This window comes from Podarcis raffonei, chromosome 14 (assembly GCF_027172205.1).
Source record: "Podarcis raffonei isolate rPodRaf1 chromosome 14, rPodRaf1.pri, whole genome shotgun sequence".
NCBI classification, from domain to species: domain Eukaryota; kingdom Metazoa; phylum Chordata; class Lepidosauria; order Squamata; family Lacertidae; genus Podarcis; species Podarcis raffonei.
Window position 1 is genome coordinate 11,537,523 of NC_070615.1, and position 21,645 is coordinate 11,559,167.

Sequence of the window (21,645 nt, forward strand, 5' to 3'; positions counted from 1 at the left end):
AAATAGGGATTATTCTTGCTGAACGTCTATTGGCAAGGAGTTCCACAGGGCAGGGTTTGCCATGCTGAAGGCTCAGACCCTGGTAAAGGATGACTGAACCTCAGGGCCATAGGGGACCACCAAAAGTCTTCAGCCATAAGATCTCAGTGATGAAGATGGAACATGAGGAATCAATGTGCCTAAATTGTTTAGGGCTTTGTGAATTAACACAAGAACTTTGTGTTACAGTTGGCAACCAGTGAGGCTCTCCCAGCAAAAGGAGTGACATGTTGCTGGCGATCTGATCCTTTGAGGATCCTGGCCATTGATTGGCTTCCACACTAGTTGCAGATTCTGGACCAGATTCCACTGCAGTCAATAACCCTGTCTTTTATTCTGGGCTGTCAACATCTAACAAAATGGCAAAGCACACGGAGAGCCTTTAAATCAGGCGTTGTCAACCTGGTTCCTACCGCCCACTAGTGGGAGTTTCAGGATTCTAGGTGGGCGGTAGGGGGTTCTACGGCACAAGCTGAATCCTCCTTCCATCGAGCACTGGGGGGCGGTAAGGAAATTTTACCATCAAGAAAGATGCATTAGTGGGCGGTAGGTATAAAAAGGTTGACTAAATGGTGGTCTTTAAATGGTGGTCAATGCATTGGTAATCTTAGAATTAAAGGTAAAGGTACCCCTGCCCATACGGGCCAGTCGTGTCCGACTCTAGGGTTGTGCGCCCATCTCACTTAAGAGGCCGGGGGCCAGCGCTGTCCGGAGACACTTCCGGGTCACGTGGCCAGTATGACAAAGCTGCTCTGGCCAGCGCCAGCGCAGCACACGGAAACGCCATTTACCTTCCCGCTATAAAGTGGTACCTATTTATCTACTTGCACTTAAGGGTGCTTTCGAACTGCTAGGTGGGCAGGAGCTGGGACCGAACGATGGGAGCTCACCCCGCCGCGGGGATTCGAACCGAATCTTGGAATTAGACTACTGCAATATGCTGGGGCTGGGGCTATCCTTGCACCTGGTTTGGAAGCTGCAGCTTTCGCAAAATGCATCTGCTAGGGTGCTTAGCAGGGCACCCAGTTCTACACCAGCATCGAAAGATCTGCACTGGCTGTCTGTTATACAGTGGTACCTCGGGTTATGAACTTAATTCATTCCGGAAGTCCGTTCTTAACCTGAAGCGTTCTTAACCTGAGGTGTGCATTCCCTACCTAGGCCTCCCGCAGCCCCGGAAGAGGAATTGCATTCATATCCCTGGGCAAAGCTTGCAACCCAGGACAGCTACTTCCAGGTTTGTGGAGTTTGTAACCCAAAGCGTTCGTAACCCAAGGTACCACTGTAGTTTCATGGACCAACACTCAGGCTGGTTGCAACCTTGTAAAAGACAAAACTGCCCCAAGTTAGCTATGCTCTTGTTAAACACAAATCTTCGTCAGGCCACCTTCACAACATCTCTGAGGGCGCTTGCACATTACACCCAACTGCGAGACACTCTTTCAGTGCCAATGAGCCAAATCCCCATCATTATAGCCCAGTTTGCACAGCAAGAGAATCTTGATCTCAGGGCTGTGGGTTCAAGCCCCACGTGGGGCAAAAGATCTCCGAATTTCAGAGGGTTGGACTAGATGAGTGGCCTGGTCCCTTCCAACTGTACAATTCTGTGATTCTATGAGCAGCCTTTGCAGTAGGCAACCTTCCTTTAGAGTCTGGCCTACAATTGCTCATTTCAAACTCTTGGCTGACTTAAAGGTAAAGGGACCCATGACCATTAGGTCCAGTCGTGGACGACTCTGGGGTTGCGGCGCTCATCTCACTTTACTGGCCAAGGGAGCTGGCGTACAGCTTCTGGGTCATGTGGCCAGCATGACTAAGCTGCTTCTGGTGAACCAGAGCAGCTCACGGAAAGGCCGTTTACCTTCCCACTGGAGTGGTACCTATTTATCTACTTGCAGTTTGACATGTTTTTGAACTGCTAGGTTGGCAGGAGCAGGGACCGAGCAACGGAAGCTCACCCCGTCGCGGGGAGTCGAACCACCGACCTTCTGATCGGCAAGTCCTAGGCTCCGTGGTTTAACCCACAGTGCCGCCTGCGTCCCCACCTTGGCTGACTTACACCTTGCTTTATTCCTTTATTGTCCTCAGCATTCAAAATTCACCGAATGCCCCTGCTTGCAACCAAGTGAAGATGCCTGGGTGCTGGGATGGTGGCGTCTGACATCTCCACCATCTGGAGGTGCATGCCTGGCAATCCTTGGAAGCCTGACTGTTTTCACACACTGGCAACACATTCTGTAGAATTCCACCCATTATATTTTATATACCCGTATTTTTCGCTCTATAACACGCACCCGACCATAACATGTACGTAGTTTTTAGAGGAGGAAAATCCGTAGGCATGCGACCCGTAGGCATTCCCTCCCTAACACGCACAGACATTTCCCCTTACTTTCTAGGAGGGAAAAAGTGAGTGTTATGGTGCAAAAAATACGGTACCCAATCAGACTGAATTTCAGAAACAAAAAAAGTTGTATTGAAAAATACGGCTTTTGGGCTGCCTAGCCCCAAAATGGCAACTAGACATTCCATGTTGGTGACTGGAACCTTGGTTTAAGGAGCCATTTGACACCTAGCTTCTATATCTGAGTTTCTAGCACTGCCACAAGGCCATAGCTGAGTGGCAACATCAGCTTTGCATGCATAAGGTCTCAGATTCCATTCCTGGCATCTCCAGGTAGGCCTGGGACAGACCTCCATCTGAAACCCTGAAGAGCCACTGCCAGCCAGTGCAGGCAGCACTGAACTAGATGGACCAATGGTCTCACTCTCTAGAAAGGCAGCATTCTATATCTGACATGTGTATTATTACATTTCTATCCCGCCTTTTTTCTCCAAGGAGTTGGAGGTGGTGTACATAGTTATCTCGCCCTCCTCATTTAATCCCCACAACAACCCTGCGAGGTAATAATAATAATAATAATAATTTATTTATACCCCGCTCATCTGGCTGGGCTTCTCCAGCCACTCTGGGCAGCTTCCAAAAAAATATTAAAATACTATAATACATCAAACATTAAAAGCTTCCCTAAACAGGGCTGCCTTCAGATGTCTTCTAAAAGTCTGGTAGTTGTTGTTCTCTTTGACATCTGGTGGGAGGGCGTTCCACAGGGAGGGCGCCACTACCGAGAAGGCCCTCTTCCTGGTTCCCTGTAACTTGGCTTCTCACAGTGAGGGAACTGCCAGAAGCCCCTCGGAGCTGGACCTCAGTGTCTGGGTAGAATGATGGGGGTGGAGACGCTCCTTCAGATATACTGGACCGAGGCCGTTTAGGGCTTTAAAGGTCAGCAGCAACACTTTGAATTGTGCTCAGAATCATACTGGGAGCCAATGTAGGTCTTTCAGGACTGGTGTGATATGGTCTCGGCAGCCACTCCCAGTCACCAGTCTAGCTGCCGCATTCTGGATTAGTTGTAGTTTCCAGGTCACCTTCAAAGGTAGCCCCACGGAGAGGGCATTGCAGTAGTCCAAGCAGGAGATAACCAGAGCATGCACCACTCTGGCGAGACAGTCTGCAGGCAAGTAGGGTCTCAGCCTACGTACCAGATGGAGCTGGTAAACAGCTGCCCTGGACACAGATTTGACTGAGCTTTGCGGCAGAGGGGGGATTGGAACCCTAGTCTGCCAGGTCTTAGTCCAGCCCTCTAACCACTACACCACACTGGCACCTGGATGATCGACATGACCAACTGGGAGTGGGGGAAGACTACCTCAGTCAGGCTGCAAGGTACCCAAGTCATGGAGGAAGCATGGAGAGGTTTTGAGGGCAAGGAAGGCTAATCTGCGGTTCTCCAGGTGTTGCAGGACTCCAAAGGTCATCCGCCACAGCCAGCAAGGCTCAGGCATGAGGGAAGCTGCAGTCCATTAAGATCTGAAGGACTGTGGGTTCCCCAACTCCCTAAGTAGTCAGATTCAGAACAGGTTACATGAAAAAAATGAGAGGCACAAATACAAGATGGGTGACACCTGGCTTGAGAGCACTACATGTGAAAAGGATCTAGGAGTCTTGGTGGACCACAAACTTGACATGAGCCAACAGTGTGACGCGGCAGCTAAAAAAGCCAATGCAATTCTGGGCTGCATCAATAGGAGTATAGCATCTAGATCAAGGGAAGTAATAGTGCCACTGTATTCTGCTCTGGTCATACCTCACCTGGAGTACTGTGTCCAGTTCTGGGCACCACAGTTCAAGAAGGACACTGACAAACTGGAACGTGTCCAGAGGAGGGCAACCAAAATGGTCAAAGGTCTGGAAATGATGTCTGGAAATGAGGAACGGCTAAGGGAGCTGGGCATGTTTAGCCTGGAGAAGAGGAGGTTAAGGGGTGATATGATAGCCATGTTCAAATATATAAAAGGATGTCACATAGAGGAGGGAGAAAGGTTGTTTTCTGCTGCTCCAGAGAAGCGGACACGGAGCAATGGATCCAAACTGCAGGAAAGAAGATTCCACCTAAACATTAGGAAGAACTTCCTGACAGTAAGAGCTGTTCGACAGTGGAATTTGCTGCCAAGGAGTGTGGTGGAGTCTCCTTCTTTGGAGGTCTTTAAGCAGAGGCTTGACAACCATATGTCAGGAGTGCTCTGATGGTGTTTCCTGCTTGGCAGGGGGTTGGACTCGATGGCCCTTGTGGTCTCTTCCAACTCTATGATTCTATGATTCTATGAAAGCAGGCGGTTGCAGGGAGTCTCTCTCAAACTGCCAAGGAACCGCCAACATCCCCCACACATCTGGAATCATAGAATTGTAGAGTTGGATGGGATCCCAAGGGTCATCTAATCCAACCCCTGCAGGGCAGGAAGCACAGGTAAAAAGTTTGGCACAGGAAGTGGGACTTCCAGGCACCTCTCAAACAAATGCTGACACTGCTCAGGTATAGAGTAGATGGTTTGGATGTCTCCTTGCCTGATGCCGGTCAGTGCAAGATAATACTCAGCTACATGGAGGCTTCTTGTCCCTTTGTTGCTTGTGCCTAAGTTGTGAGGTACAACACAAACCAGCAACCTCCAGCCAGGGAACATATTTGTGGTGTTTTGTTTTGTTTTTTTAAAACCCCCACTACCACGCGGGTGGCGCTGTGGGTAAAACCTCAGCGCCTAGGACTTGCCGATCACATGGTCGGCGGTTCGAATCCCCGCGGCGGGGTGCGCTCCCGTCGTTCGGTCCCAGCGCCTGCCAACCTAGCAGTTCGAAAGCATCTCCGGGTGCAAGTAGATAAATAGGGACCGCTTACCAGCAGGAAGGTAAACGGCGTTCCGTGTGCTGCGCTGGCTCGCCAGATGCAGCTTGTCATGCTGGCCACGTGACCCGGAAGTGTCTGCGGACAGCGCTGGCTCCCGGCCTATAGAGTGAGATGAGCGCACAACCCTAGAGTCTGGCAAGACTGGCCCGTACGGGCAGGGGTACCTTTACCCTTACCTTACCACCTATCCTCCTTCCAAACAGTCCAGAGCAGCACACATTTTCCACATCACAACAGCCCTGCAAAGTAGGCCAGTCCGAGACATTGTGACAAGCCGAGGCTCACCCACTAAGCTTCATAACTGAGTCGGGATTTGAATCCAGGGTTCCATATTAGGTACAAAGTAGGTAGATCAGCCTGGATAGCTCAGCTGGTTACAGCATGGTGCTGATAATGCCAAGCTGGATGGGACATATGCCTGCCTTGTGAGGGGTTGGACTAGAGGATCTTCAGGGTCCCTTCCAACTCTACAATTGTGCAATTCTATGAGATTGCCATGCAGTGATGGTGACCGACCTGAATGGCTTTAAAAGGGGAACAGACACATCATGGAAGAGGAGGTTTCAATGGCTGCTACGGTCATGAAGGCTATGTTCTCCTTCCAGTGTTAGAAGCTCTATGCCTCTGTAGAAGGGACTTTTTATCATATGTGGTGGGAATGTAAAGAAGTTTTTAAAAATTGGGAAACGATATATAATGAACTGAAGAATATGTTTAAAATGACATTTGTTAAAAAACCAGAAGCATTTTTGTTAGGGATTGTAGGACAAGACCTGCCAAGGAAAATAAAGAATTTATTTATGTATGCAACAACAGCGGCAAGAGTCTTGTTAGCACGAGGATGGAAGAAGAATGAGGAAACCCCCTACAAAAGAACAGTGGCAAGAGAAACTGATGGATTACGCAGAACTGGCTAAATTGACACACAAACTACGAGATAAGGACAACTGTGACTTTAAACAAGAATTGGAACTTTTTACAAATTACTTAAAAAGACAACAAAATGAACTGGACTCCTTGGCAGGTTTTGAATAAACATACACAAATTTATTGATTGATAACATGGCAGATAGATAATGTAGGAGTTGCATAATTTTATAACATGCAGAGAATAATATGTGTTGAGAAATCAGAGAGAGGAGCTGAGGGAAGTCTCTGGGGGAGGGTGGGAGGGTTTGGGGTGGGGAAAAAAGGGGGAAATAATGAATATGATATGTTTTTATAAGGTGTTATGTTGAAATTGCTAATAAAAACATTTTTTAAAAAAGAAGCGCAATGCCTCTGGATTCCAGCTGCTGGGGAGCACAAGTGAGGAAACAGCTTGTTGAAACCAGATCCTGCCTGTGGGCTTTCCACAAGCATCTTGTTGGCCACTGTGAGAACAGGACGCTAGACTGGAGGGGTCTCTGGCCTGATCCAGCAGCGATGCGAACCCCATTGCTGCTGTTCCACCAGAGACAACTAATTGCATGTCCGGCAGAAATTCATTCTGCAGGCAACGGGTTGCTCACATATCAGAATATATCCTCTTGTTAGCACAGCCTCCACCCCGTCCTTTCAAAACCCTCTGTCACCGCGCCACTAATAACAACACCGTGCCTCTCTGAGCATGCACAGAGTACGTTCCTCCTCCCAACCCAGCCGCCAAAGACCATGCAGGAACTCTGAAGAGATGTAGCCTTCCACAGAAGACCCGCCCACGTCCAACTGAACGCGGTGGTGATGGATATGATTCATTCAGGGTGCAAAAGAGCCGGGGGTAAAGGTACGAGTGCCGCTTCCAAGCCCCTCTTCTTTCTAGCAATAACGAGCCCCCTCCCTAGATCTTCCCAGTTTGCGGTGGCTTGGAAGCGGGCAAGGAAACGCGCGCGCCCCAGCGCCAAATCAGCTGCCTGCCCTTTTCCTCCCTGGTCCTCCCTCGTGGCAGCAGCAAGAACCTCCCGCTCTTCCCCCAAAAAGTGCCGGCCTCTTTCTCTCTCTCTTTTACCTGCTGAAGAAACCAGCTCCCCCTCGCTCAGCTCTCCGGAATCCGAATCCATGGTGGCGCGGCGGAGCAGCTGCCCGGGTTCCGCGTCTCCAAGAGCGCAAACGCCTCGTCTCGGCCGCTTGCGAGAAGTCGGGCTCCCAGATTACTTGGAGAAGGAGGGAGGGACAAGGAGGGCGGTCCGGTCCGGTCCGCCTCCTACTCCTCCTCCTAGCCCAGTGCCGGGTCAGCTCCGCCACATGCAGTAGCAAACCGCCGCCGCCACCTCCTCCTCCTTTTCTTAGCAGCGAAACGCGTCGGGCTGCTGGCACAGGCGGAGCCAAGAGGCCAGCCGGCCGGCGGCGCTGGCTCGTGTTTTTTTTTTTTTTTGAGAGGCAGCCTGGGGAGGCGAGAAGGAAGAGGGGCTGGGGTTGGGGAAGAGCTCAAGAAGCAGGAACAGTATTTTCTCCCTGGTTCTCCTCGCTGCCCCTTGATGTGAGATCCAGCCGGATCGCTTACCAGCAACTCCCTCCGCCTCTCTCTGGGCGTCTCCACGTTATTTCCTCGTGCATTCCCTTATACCGAGCGCGTAACTCAAAGGATTGGGAGGACCCGAGGATCGCGCTCCCTCGTGGGCAACCTTTGTGGGGCGGCGGGGATGCCAGTGGATGGGTGGAGGGGCCATAGGGGTACAATTGAGGGCATTTTCTTGCCGGACAGAACTTAAAAGGCAGGGCAGCGAGTAAGAAGCAGAATCAGCCGTGCAGGGAACTCGACAGCGCAGAGCAAAGGCCAGTGGGGTGTGTGGTCTGGGGTCAATGGTGCAAGTAAGGAGTCAAAGAGCTTGCTGGATCAGGCCCATCTAGTGCAGCATCCTTTTTCTCACAATGGCCAAGCAGATGCCTCACTGGGAAACCTGCAAGCAGGATTCAAGCACAAGCACCCTCCAACATTTCTCCAATGAAAACAGGGAGATTGCCCCAGCCACTCTGGACAGCTTCCAACATACAGTCATACCTCGGGATGAATACGCTTCAGGTTAAGCATTTTCGGGTTGCTTCTGGGTTTCGCTGCTCGCGCATGCACAGATGCTCAAAATGACGTCATGCACATGCATGAAGCAGCAAAATGTGACCCACGCATGCGCAGTCGCATTTTACGTTCGCTTCAGGATGCGAACGGGGCTCCGGAACGGATCCCATTCGCATCCAGAGGTACCACTGTATATAAAAACATAATGAAACTTTTAAAAAACCTTCCCTATACAAGGCTGCCTTCAGATGTCTTCCAAACTCCTTGCCTTGGGGGTTGCATAACTCCATACATACCCTCCCACATTTCTCTGATGAAAACAGGGACATCCTAAGGAAAAGCGGAGCATTCCGGGGTCAAATCAGAAACTGGGACAGCTTCTGTAAATCTGGGACTGTCCCTGGAAAACAGGGACACCTGGGGGTCTGAGCACAAGACCACTTTCTCCTGTGGTTTCCAGCAACTGGTCATCAGAAGCATTGCTGATTCCAAGTTGAGCATAGCGAAGATAGCCCTCTCCTCCAGGAATTTCTCTAATCCTCTTTCAAAGCTATCGAGGTTGGTAGCCGGCCCTGCCGAGCAGGTTCCATAGTTCAGCTATGTGCTGTGTGTAGGAGCGCTTTTCCTTCCCTCTTTTTCTGATGCTCTGCTTTGTGTAGGTTGCTTAAGCAGCCAAAATGGTAGCACCCGCACACTCAACAGTGAGGAGCAGCCTAGAACTTGGTAGGGAGGAGAATGGTGTGTGTGTGTGTATATGTGTGTGTGTGTGTGCAAATGAGAATCAGTTGGTTCTGCCTGTTCCTGGCTTTGGCTCCACCTGCTGTTGGCATCTTAGCCTTTCAGTCTCAATGGTCACCTGCCACTGCCAGGGACACCATAGTTCTTCTTCCTTCTTTTCAAAGCATAGCTCCGTACGTCCAAAGGCAACTGAGCAGAGCAGGATATTAGTCACCATAGCATTTCAATGATTTGCAGGGAGCAAAGTGCTGATCTCAATTTGTTAAGACTTTAATGACTGCGCTGGGGCTAAAGGGGAAAACATACCGTAAACCCAATGCTAATAATTAGGACTTGCTGGTTCCATAAGTGCTTTTGATTTGCTGTCCTGATGCTGGTGCACGGAGATTTCTGGTCCAGACCAAGCTCTCCACATGAACTATAGCAAGTGTTAACAGCTGCTAATGACAATTAACACCATTGATTTAACTTCATGATGATGATAATTATTCTCTCTCTCTCTCTCTCTCTCTCTCTCTCTCTCTCTCTCTCTCTCTCTCTCTGCTTTTTAACCAGAATGACTTCACAATTCAAGGTGATTCATGACAAGAGTGGCCAACGTTTTAAAAAACCACCACCTGTGTTGGGACTTTTAACAGGAGTTTAATTGGCAGACCTTAGCTGGTGATGATGGGAGATACTTATTTCCATGCCCCAGTGGTGTAACATGGGTTGCAAGCACCCGGGGCAAGACAAGTATTGTGCCCTGTAACATATGACAGCACTGGCGTGGCAATTGCAGCCCACCCACCTCCTGGGTCACCTCCCCACCCATTTCTCCCTTTTCACCTTCTGTTAAATGCAGATCACAGCAACTGCCACCCCAAACACAATATAAACAGCTCAACAAAATATGTGCCTTTCACCTGATGGAAGAAGTGAAGGAAGTAAAGCACAAGAGTGCAATTGTGAGACCACGGTGGGTGGGATCTTGAGAGAGGCACAGACTGAGGGGGAGGGCATGCTATTTTTTTATTTTGAAGTTTTGTGCCCATAATAATTTTTCACCTGGGGCAACCATCCCTGTGCCTCGGTGCACACACTACACAACTGCCATGCTGGGAAAAGTTTCCCTTGTTAATTTATACCATCCTGAGTTACTATGGAAGGCCCAAGTATAGTCCAGGGAAAGGGGTTGTTTGGTCAGGTAGGAGCAGAACCACCATCCTACACAGCCTCGCTCCAGAAGGATGTCACAGTTGGTGACCTCAGGAGCTGCTCAAAGATCCAGGAGAACCAAGAGGAGTGTGCTCCTTCCTACTCCTGTCCTGTTAAAGCAGCGGTTCTCAACTTGTGGGTCACCAGATGTTGTTGGACTACAACTCCCATCATCCCTGAGCTCTGGCCTTATTAGCTAGGGATGATGGGAGTTCTAGTCCAACAACATCTGGGGACCCACAGGTTGAGAACTGCTGTGTTAAAGGACATCCGTCAGGGCAATCAATGCCAAAAAGGGGCCTTATGCCAGACTGAAATGGATCTGGATAGATAATCAGCTTCATCCAGGTATCCCTGAAGTTGCCTGGCAACCAGCTTCTCCATCACTTTGCCCAGACATGGGATGGCTTGCTCTTGTAAGTCAAGATGGGCAAAGGTCAATAGAGCAACAATTGGTTACATGCTTGTAGGTGCCCCGTCCATATCCTCAGGTTGCAACAACTGAATCTGATCCTAAGTGAACTGGGGATCCTGAGGGTAAAAGGTGCTGAGAGTTGCTAGGAGACCCCTCTTCCCCTTCTGAGTCTGCAATTCCCAGAGTGGTTTCATGATCCCCCTCTCTTCACAGGGAACACTGGGGGTGGTAAGCCTTTGAGGGGATTTCCTAACAACTTTCAGCAGCCTTAACAAACTACAGTTCCCATGATTCTTTGGGGGAAGCTATGGCTGTTTAAAGTGACCTGATATTGCTTTCAGTGTATAGTGCTTTCTTCTCTCCCAATGTATCACAGCAGGCATCTGAAGAGTTAGTTGTTCTGGTGTTTGGATCTTGCTCACCAATCCACTCACTAATCCAGGCTTCCTCAACCTTGGCCCTCCAGATGTTTTTTGGCCTACAATTCCCATGATCCCTAGCTAGCAGGACCAGTAGTCAGGGATGATGGGAATTGTAGTCTCAAAACATCTGGAGGGCTGAGGTTGAGGAAGCCTGCACTAATCCATCTCCCCATCATGGGGAAGAATGCGACCAGGTAACCAGTCTGTTTCCTCAGTCTGCTGCCTAGGTGCTGCAAATGGTTGCTGGGCAACTTCAGAGCTCCTGTTCTCTCCTCGTATGGTTTTCTCTAAACGAAACCTGGGGCTACACAGCCATGAATATAGAAGACACCTTCGGCATGAAGCTCTTAATGGCAGGTCGTGGGTTTGAGCCCCATGTTGGGCAAAAAGATTCCTGAAGTACATGAAAAAGGAGCAATGCAGAAGCGAGCTCCAGGTGGCTGGAATGGTAAACAGGATGTGGATGTTATGGGACTATGCCGTGGGAACCAGGCACAGTCTATTCAGTGCACTGAGCACCGGATGTTAGCTCAGAGTGTCACATGACCCTGTACTGGAAGTACATGGGTGGAGTTATTCTCGCTCAGCAGTTGGGATGAGAGAGTACAGACATGTTTTCTCTGTACTGCTGGAAAGACAGGAATAAAAGTATGTAGATATATTTCTGTCTGTCTCATTCCCCCCCCCCCCGGTTATGGGAGGGGGAGGAGTGGTGTGTTCTTCTTCACGTTGAGAAGAATCGCCGAAGAGACCTCGCCTTGATCCTGCTGGAGAATGCAGCCAGGGAGGTCAACAAGGATTCAAGCCGGGCACCTGGAGGGTGGCCAATTTTCCTCTGGACTTAGCTGGCTCTGCTGGCTTGAATTCGACATCTGGTAGCAGAGGATGGTTTCGACCTATGAGAAACAGCCTGAGAGGTGAGAGGTCGATGAATCGTTGCCATCCTCTGCACCTAAGGAGATAAAGAAAGCGTCTGCCTGCAGCCAGAAGCTGAAACAGACAGCTGGACACCGAGAGGAGTGTATTTCAAGGCAACGGAGCCCCAAAAGGTATGCTGAATTTCGGGCTAAAGAGAGTGAACACAGAAAGGATTATTCTCTGTTCACGAGAGAGCTGCGTTTGAGAAAAACAGCTCTGAAAGCAAGCTGGCATACCAGGAATTCCTGTGGTAGATAAAGATTCCCGTCCCGAGAAAGGTTGCTAGGCAACGACCGCCAGTACTTGGAAAGTTACTGACAAATGGGACTGGCTCAAAAAGAGCCTGGGAAGTGGAATTGTTTTGAATTCTGCGCAGCTGTGCAAGGATTTTGAAAACAGCCCAAAAGTCTGCCTGCCAGTGAAGCAGTAAACAGCCAAAAGAGGACTTTTGGATTTTACAGGCTTGAAAGTGAAAGCTGACACTTGGATTCAGCATGAATGCCAGGAAGGGGGGAGCGTTACCCTATCCACCTCCCCTGAGTGCCGTGGTTCTGGATGAACACAGCCAGCATGCTGCACTGGAAGAAAAGGACAGGGGGAGGGAGGAACGGAGTTCTAATTCCCCCGCAGATGAAGCTACTGGAGAGAAAGCTCTAGCTTTGAACGTTGTCCGATGTTACAATTGTGGACAGGCTGGGCATCTTCAGCGGAACTGTAAGAAGCCACGTCAGCCAAAAGGAGCGAAGGGCCGCTCAGCAAAGCCTGAGGCGTCAGGCAAAGGTCATACCAAGCCTATGGTGAAACCTGCAAAGGCTTTGATGGCGAAAGGAACCACGCCAGATGTTGGCAACTCATTTGTTATTGACACTGGAGCCACCGTCCATATGTCCCCACACAGAGGACTCTTTTCAACGTTTAAGAAGCAAAGCTTTGCTGTGAAACAGGCCAACGGTCAGGAGTTGGAAGCGACCGGCGTAGGGACTGTGTATCTTAAGAGTCTGAACTTGACTATAAACAATGTTTATTTGGTTCCTGAATTGAAGTTCAATCTGCTGAGTGTTTCACAGATTGCAAAGAAAGGACTGAGACTGTCCTACGATGCTGAGAGCTGCAAGATCTATAAAGATGGAGAGTTATTTCTTTCTGCCAGAGAGAAAGATGGATTGTATTTGTTGACTTTTGCACAAAGTGATTACATGGAATGTAATTCATCTGTGTCTAACCTAGTTTCTCTTGCAGGTGTGACCAAGAGGAAGACTGGGGTCAACAGAGCATTTCAGCGGGTGTATGCTGATGTGATTGGTCCTCTAGAACCATCTAGAGGCAATGCAAGATATTATCTTGTGTGTGTGGATCATTTCTTTAACTTTGTCTGGATTTACGTGTTGAGAAAGCCACACGAAGCCTTGGAGAGGTTTCAGGAGTTTTGTGACAAGGTTAAGAATATGCATGATGCTAACATTGATTGTCTATTCACAGATGAGAAGCAGATTTTTCTTTTACAGGATTTCCAGAGGTTCCTGCAGAAGAAAGGGATCAGACACAAGATTGCTGTTTCAGCGGAAGCGTGGAACAGGGGTGTCTGTGTACGGGTGAACAGAGAATTGCAAAAGGGGATGAATGCGCAATTGCTTAGTTCACATCTGTCACATGAGTTCTGGGCCGAGTCTCTAATGTCGTTCTGTTATACGAAGATGAGAAAGGTTTCAAAAGAGTTGGGAAGTTCTCCTTTTGAGAAACTGTTCCATAGAAAACCTTCTGTTGCCCATTTCAAGGTTTTTGGGTCTCATGTGAGAACAGAAGCTCCAGGTGGAGTAAAGAATGCCAGAGGCATTTTTGTGGGTTATGAAAAGGGTCTCTACAGAGTAATTTTGTCTGAATCTGGTCAGGTGATTCTCACAAAATTTCTAGAGAGTGCTCCTGAACAGGAGAGAGTGATAGTACACACATTTCCCACTGAGGACGATTCAGATGATGATGTTGATTTTACAGATTACAGTGGTACTGAAAGTGACAGTGATAGCTCAGAGAGCTCAGTTGTCACAGTCATTGAGAGGAAATCTCACACAATGGATAGGCCTTCACAGGTGAAGGATGAACCACTGTTTACCATTGGAACTGGTTCTCCAAAGAGTCCTGAGACTGAACCAGTGAGCAGAGAGGATCAGCACCTCATACGTAGGTCTGAGAGAGTTACAAAGGGTCAACCACCCAAGAGGTACTCAAAAGAGTTTGCTAACTTAGCTGTTGCATGTGTTGCTGTTGTAAACAACCGAGGACAGGTTGGAGGTGTGTCTAAGTCAGAGACAAAGACACAACAGAGAGTTGCTAGCCAAGGTAGTGCAGATGCACTCGTTCCTTGGAAACCAGACAACCAGAGAGGTACACTGGGGAAACCAGTGGCGGGGAGTTCCAAGGGTGGAACTGAAACAACAGGGGAGTGTTATGTGTATAACAACTGTTTGTTTTCTTCTCTGGATCACGCTTTGCTTGCCGCAACACGCATTGATTCTTTTGGGGGAGGATGTTACGAAAAAGGAGCAATGCAGAAGCGAGCTCCAGGTGGCTGGAATGGTAAACAGGATGTGGATGTTATGGGACTATGCCGTGGGAACCAGGCACAGTCTATTCAGTGCACTGAGCACCGGATGTTAGCTCAGAGTGTCACATGACCCTGTACTGGAAGTACATGGGTGGAGTTATTCTCGCTCAGCAGTTGGGATGAGAGAGTACAGACATGTTTTCTCTGTATTGCTGGAAAGACAGGAATAAAAGTATGTAGATATATTTCTGTCTGTCTCATCCCCCCCCCTGGTTATGGGAGGGGGAGGAGTGGTGTGTTCTTCTTCACGTTGAGAAGAATCGCCGAAGAGACCTCGCCTTGATCCTGCTGGAGAATGCAGCCAGGGAGGTCAACAAGGATTCAAGCCGGGCACCTGGAGGGTGGCCAATTTTCCTCTGGACTTAGCTGGCTCTGCTGGCTTGAATTCGACAGTTTGGACCCATGTGATCCTTTCCAAATCTACAATTCTAGGATTCTATGGAAGATCAAGGGCTCTAAAGCAAGACACAGGGTCACCCTTGCTCTCCACGCATCATGCGTCATGGGACGCAGGTGGCGCTGTGGTCTAAACCACTGAGCCTCTTGGGCCTGCCGATCGGAAGGTCGGAGGTTCAAATCCCTGCAACGGGGTGAGCTCCCGTTGCTCTATCCCAGCTTCTGCCAACCTAGCAGTTCAAAAGCACACCAGTGCAAGTAGATAAATAGGTACCGCTGTGGCAGGAAAGTAAACAGCATTTCTGTGCACTCTGGTTTCCATCACGATGTTCCGTTGCACCAGAAGCAGTTTAGTCATGCTGGCCACATGACCCGGAAAGCTGTCTGTGGACAAACGGCAGCTCCCTCGGCCTGAAAGCGAGATGAGCGCCATAACCCCATAGTCGCCTTTGACTGCACTTAACCGTCCAGGGGTCCTTTACCTTTACTTAACAGGTGGGGCAGTGGGGTCTAATGCCCTTTGGGACTGGTAGGGGCAGGGAGGTCACCAGTAGGTGGAGACAGAGACAGGCAGAGCAAGCGCCAATGACAAACAGTGCCAACGGAGGGCAGATCCATGCAATTTAATTCACATCGAATGTGCAATGATCTCCCTACAGACTCACTTGGCGTCCATATAGCTGCTGTTTTAGTGCCAATCTGAGCTTCCTTTGTTGTCCCAGCCCATGTAAGATTGTGGTGTTTTATCAAAGTTTGGGAAATATGTAGAGAAATCACCAGGGATATCCCAGCTGGCTCAGGAAATTAATCGTTTTGTATTTACAGAAGGGAGGGCCATGGCAAACTACTACTGCTCATAAGAAAGTGATGTGATAATGTTTAAAGAATTTTGACTGATTGAATGCATATTTAAGTCACATGACCAAACAGTAGAGAAGATGGTTGCACCAGGTTCTCGTTTTATCAATATTTACAATTAAGAAATTATATTTTAAAAAGCCATTTTGATTTCAACAGGGGTCTTAGGCCATTCAGGAAAAGGCTACTATTTAAGCAACAGAAAGCCCAATTATAAAAATGTATATAATTTTAAGGTGCAATACCAGCTGCACTGGCTCCCGGTGGAGTACAGGATCAGGTTTAAGGTGCTGGTTTTAACCTTCAGAGCCCTATACGGACTAGGACCCTCGTACCTACGGAACCGCCTCTCCTGGTATGTCCCACAGAGGAATTCACGATCTTCAAACAAAAACATCTTGAAGGTCCCAGGCCACAGAGAGGTTAGGCTGGCCTCAACCAGAGCCAGGGCTTTTTCGGCTGTGGCTCCAATCTGGTGGAACGCTCTGTCACAAGAGACTAGGGCCCTGCGGGACTTGACATCTTTCCGCAAGGCCTGCAAGACAGAGCTGTTCCACCAAGCCTTTGGCCAGGGCACAGCCTGACTCCCTCCTTTGGCAATCTTCACAGAACTCTACCCAATGGTTGCCATCAATTTGATTTGAAATAATTTTTTTATTGAAATGATTTTAAAATGTTGTCTTATTTTATTGTTGTTAGCTGCCCTGAGCCCGGCTTCGGCTGGGGAGGGCGGGATATAAATAAATAAATAAATAAATAAATAAATAAATAAATAATAATTATCATCATCATCATCATCATCATCATCATCATCATTATCATGATAACGACAATTGAGGGTGGGGAATCAAAATGAGAAAAATAATTTAATTGGGTTATATTTAGTGTTCTACCCCCCCATTCTTACTACAACCAAAAACAAGCACCTGCTGATATTTTTCACTGTTTCTCTCATCTTTTAAAAAAACCTTTACAAAATACATTTCTAGCGGAATGCTCCTTACTGACAGATTTATTGCCTTTGTACAATGCTTTCTTGTTCCAGACTGTAGTATGTAAAAGGAGATATATTTAGATGTAACGATATTGTGCCTGTATTTTTAAACTCCCCAACTTTCCAAACTAGGAATCACAGCCTGGCATGTTGTGTTCTTATTTATTCATATAAATCAGTCTCTTTGTACTAAACACCTCCCTCCGGTTCTTAAAATTCCTTCTGTGCGTGTGGTGTGATTTGTTTGTGATCCATCATTCATTAAAAGGTTTGGCTTGCTCTACTGCAAGAGATGGAGCTGTTGCTAAATGCAAATGAGCCAGCCCACACAGACTTCCTCCTTGCCTGTTCCAAATATCTGAGACTGGCAGCTTTAGCTGGAGATGGGGTTCTACATCAGCTGTCTGAAGACTCAGATCTAGAAATACACTGCGCAGCTTGGATGATGCAGGAAATCACAGAGAGCCCTAAAATTTCTCCTCAGGGTTCTGCTGCCCCCCTAAGAATGCAGCATGTTGTAGAGCTGGACCCTAATCCTTACAAAAGTGAGTCTGGCAATATAATCAAGCCAGTGTGGTGTTGTCCAGAGGGACTTCTGGGTAGGTTTGCCAGCTCTCCAGTATCCCAATGCCTAAGTAGGAAGTAGTGATCTCTGTTAGAGAGGTTTGGAAGAGAGCTTCTTTACTCTCCCAATGCTGCAAGCACATGAAAACTTGGTTAGATTTACATCTGTCCTCACCCATCTTTAACCAAATGTTTCCCACAAAAATACCTAGGCTAGAATAAATCACAGACAGTAACTTTTGCAAATAAGGGAATATTCTACACAGAGTTTCAGGAGTTACAGCAGACGAGTCTCCATCCATTGGCAGTAAAATTAAAGAATAAAAGGTTCCAAGCAACTTTTTTTTTAAAAAAACTTGGTTTCCTTAAAGAAGAATCATGCCATCTGCAGGCAGTAAAAATATTATTTTAGAGAAGTATTTCACTTGGTTTTTCTACATGAGCTGGGAACCATTCCACATGGCTTCTTACTCATTCCAGGAAGCAGGAGAGGCAGGGAGAGAAAGAGGGGAAGAAAAGGCTGATGGGAAGCTGCTAAGCCACACTCACTGGATACTTGAGCCCCGGGATCAGGTTAACCCTTTCATGCACGCAAGTGTGAATCAGTAACAGTATATTACAACAATAACATGGGTCAGGGTATAGTGATGGCAGGAGGCTGCAAATGACAAAAATCTGATCCCTAGCTGGGTATTAAGGATAGACCATGCAAGTAGACTAGAGTTAGCCTGGAGCTGGAAGCCTGAAGGCTCAAGTGGTCAAGAAGTCAAAATGAACCAGAAAGTAAGACTGACAAACAAGCCAGGAATTGAGATGAAGGACCAGTTGGGAGTCCAGAGGTAGGACTGAAGAACAAACCGAGGATCAGGACTGCAGAGTGACTAGGGGTGACTCCAGATGACCTACTTAATGAGCAGATATCCTGATTTGCTTACACAGAGGTTAGATGGCATCCAGTCTGTATTGAGCGTTTGTTCTGGTGAAGAGCAGTAGGTGGGTGGAGCTCATACTTTGCTTCATAGATTTCTTTGTAGGCAGAGTTGAGATAAACTTTGCTTTGTTTTTTTTAATGAAAGCTGGCAGTTTGGAGCTCCTGCTAGTTATGGGGTCCTGTACATTTGTGCCCCCTTTATCCACCTTCCAGTGGCCCTGCCACCAGGGATACAGGAGAAATTTGATTCAGGTCACATTTAAAGGCAAAGCTATCTAATTTTCACCTTTCCAAACAATACACAAACTGAAACTCAACCACCCTCATAATTTGCTCTTCTACAAATTTTGGAATGCGGTTCTCCTGTCAAGAAATGTGTAGAAAAATGCATATATTAAGGTAAGAGGTACATTAAAACGCAAATATTAGTGAAATGCAAACTAATATGGGAGTGCAGAGAACTGAAATTAAGCTTGGAAAAACGAGAAAGTGATAAACTGAAATGAACTGATTCATGATCCCTATGCCTTTCTACAGGGGGGAAGTTCAACATTTTTGGGATAATATAGCTCACATCTCTATATGGTGTGGACTGTGTTCACATTTGGACGGCCATGAGTTGGACTAAAATACTGGTACTTGCAGTTGTGTTTGCTTTTTAAGGGCAGGTTCTTAAGCACACCTCCCACCTGCAATTCCTGTTCTCTCTCCACAAATTTAAGGATAGCTTCTGCCTGGGAGCACTATTGACAAATCTGCCTATGCGTCACATTCTGTTATGCCAATGGCTGATAATGCACCCACATTGAGCTGTTCCATTTGACACCCCCCCTCAGTTCTGTGCTATCATGTTGGCATGGTGGGTTTCAGCTGGGCTCTGATCTTATCTTAAGTGAACAGCAGCATGCTTGGGAGAAATGGGAATAATTCCCAGAATTGAATGTGGGTGGATGACGAGCCTCCATGGAGGTTTTGCAGAGCTTGACCAGGAGCGCCATCACCTCTGCTCTGCTCTCGAGGGGCACCTAGCATTATTACTCTGAATTTTGCGGAGCTCAGATTCGTTTCACCTGCAGTCAACCATCTCCTTGCCTTCCTTCTGTTCCCACATTCAGGGGGGAAATTACTATAATTATGGATTTGTTGAAGTGGAAAGCCATGAAATTTGGTGGAATTGCTTTAATCTTTTCCCAGACAGATATATAAATATATCACAATCATCTGTCTGCTTCTGTTTCTCTCTCTCTGTAGAGTTTTCAACCAACCAACCAGAAAATACAAACCTAGCAGTTTTCTCGCTGTTGTTTTTTTTAAAAAGCATCCGGGTCAGTAGCCCAATTTTATTTTATTTTGTCTGAAAGGAAAAGAAGCCTCTTCTCTCTTGAGAGGAAGCCAGAGAAATGAGGTAGGCAGGCCAGGTTAAAGCACAACCTTAAAGAGTCAGGTGGGCTCTGCACAGCTGCTTGTGGAATGCTCTCCCAAAGTACATAGCTGTCAACCGTCCCTTATTTGGCGGGAAAATCCCTTATCCCAGAGCCATGTCCCGCTGCTGTCCCTTATTGATGATGTCCCTTAAATTTCCCGGGTTTCAAAGGAAGCAGCTCCTCTCCCTCCCTCCCTGCCGGCCAGGGAGGAGGGAGGCTCCAACTGTGTTGCTTGGCTCCATTGCTCACCCAATAAGGAGTCTAAGAACGACTGGGGGGTGGAGCTTGCATGCCTTGTGCCAATCAAATCAGCCGCGTTGCCTGGGAACTCGCCTTTGCTCAGTGCTTCCCAGAGGAGAGGTGACAGTGGTTTTCCTTGCTGCATCCCCTTTGCCGGGTTGCTGCGCTGTGGGAACCACCGCTTGAGGCTTTGTTTGGCTGCTGGTTGACTAAAATCCCTTATTTTGGCTGCTGATCCCTTATTTTTGAGGCTGCTGGTCCCTTATTTTCAAATCTGTAAGTTGACAGCTATGCAACGTAGGCTCACCAGGTGCCATTTTTATCTACATTTGGCACTGGGCAAAACATTTCCCTTTTTGACCCTTGATTTAACGGGGTTTTAAGTGCTCGTGGCCTCTTTTAGTTGGGCAGGATCTGCAAGACTGTCTTCCATTTGCATGGATGCATTTCAAAATTTTTATTGGTTGCGTTTCTTGTAATTGGTTTCAGTGTTTATAATATTTATATAGGGACACGGTTGGCACTGTGGTCTAAACCACTGAGCCTCATGGGCTTGCTGATTGGAAGGTTGGTGGTTCGAATCCTCGCAATGGAGTGAGCTCCCATTGCTCAGTCCCAGCTCCTGCCAACCTAGCAGTTCAAAAGCATACCAGCATGAGTAGATAAATAGGTACCGCTGCGGCAGGAAGGTAAATGGTGTTTCCATGCGCTCTGGTTTCTGTCATGGTGTCCTATTGCACCAGAAGCTGTTTAGTCATGCTGGCCACATGACCCGGAGAGCTGTCTGTGGACAAATGCCGGCTCCCTCCATCTGAAGCAAGATGAACACCGCACCCCATAGTTGCCTTTGACCAGACTTAACTGTCCAGAGGTCATTTACCTTTTACCTTTACTTTATATTGTAAATATAAGTACTTTACCTGCATAATTTTTACTGCTACTGTTGCTGAGAACTAACCCAAGCCTATGCGTAAGTAAACTAATTTTTAAACTTACTTCTCAGTCTGTTGTCTGATTTTTTGTTAAGCAGGGTAGAAACGGGGGAATCAGCTTGAAAACGGGGATGAGCAAATTCACCCTATAGTCAAATTTGACAGGACTTAACCATCCAGGGGTCCTTTAACTTTACCTAATATTTATATATTGTGTTTTAGTGCTTATATTTGACATTCTGACAAATATACTTCCCAGTCCTCACATTCATGAATGCTCCAAACATTAAACAACCTCTAAGCAGGGCCAGATAAAAATGTGGGCAGTTCTTACCTCTGTACAGTAAGTTACATGTAAGCGATGTAAAAGTCAGAGGTAGCTTAGGCTGTGAGGCAGTGACTGGTCTAAGGTCACCCAGTGAGTTTCCTGCTCGAGTGCAGATTATAACCCTGGTCTCCCAGGTGGGCGTCCAACACTCTAACCCATGGGTAGGCAAACTAAGGCCCGGGGGCCAGATCCGGCCCAATCACCTTCTAAATCTGGCCCGCGGATGGTCTGGGAATCAGCATGTTTTTACATGAGTAGAATGTGTCCTTTTATTTCAAATGCATCTCTGGGTTATTTGTGGGGCCTGCCTGGTGTTTTTACATGAGTAGAATGTGTGCTTTTATTTCAAATGCATCTCTGGGTTATTTGTGGGGCATAGAAATTCATTCATTATTATTTTTTCAACATA

At 47.6% G+C, this 21,645-nt stretch overlaps 2 protein-coding genes across 2 annotated transcripts in view; both read right to left on the bottom strand.

Moving 5' to 3' along the window:
• The window catches only part of TNFAIP8L3 (TNF alpha induced protein 8 like 3), a 65,536-nt gene extending 57,792 nt beyond the window's left edge, over nucleotides 1-7,744 (bottom strand). The window contains exon 1 of the mRNA XM_053365753.1: nucleotides 7,270-7,744. Within this exon, the coding sequence (XP_053221728.1) occupies nucleotides 7,270-7,321 (52 nt within the window). The 5' untranslated portion in view covers nucleotides 7,322-7,744. The remainder of the gene's footprint in view (nucleotides 1-7,269) is intronic.
• DMXL2 (Dmx like 2) overlaps nucleotides 1-21,645 on the bottom strand; it is a 530,204-nt gene that overhangs the window by 255,184 nt on the left and 253,375 nt on the right. The gene's annotated exons all lie outside the window — the stretch shown is intronic.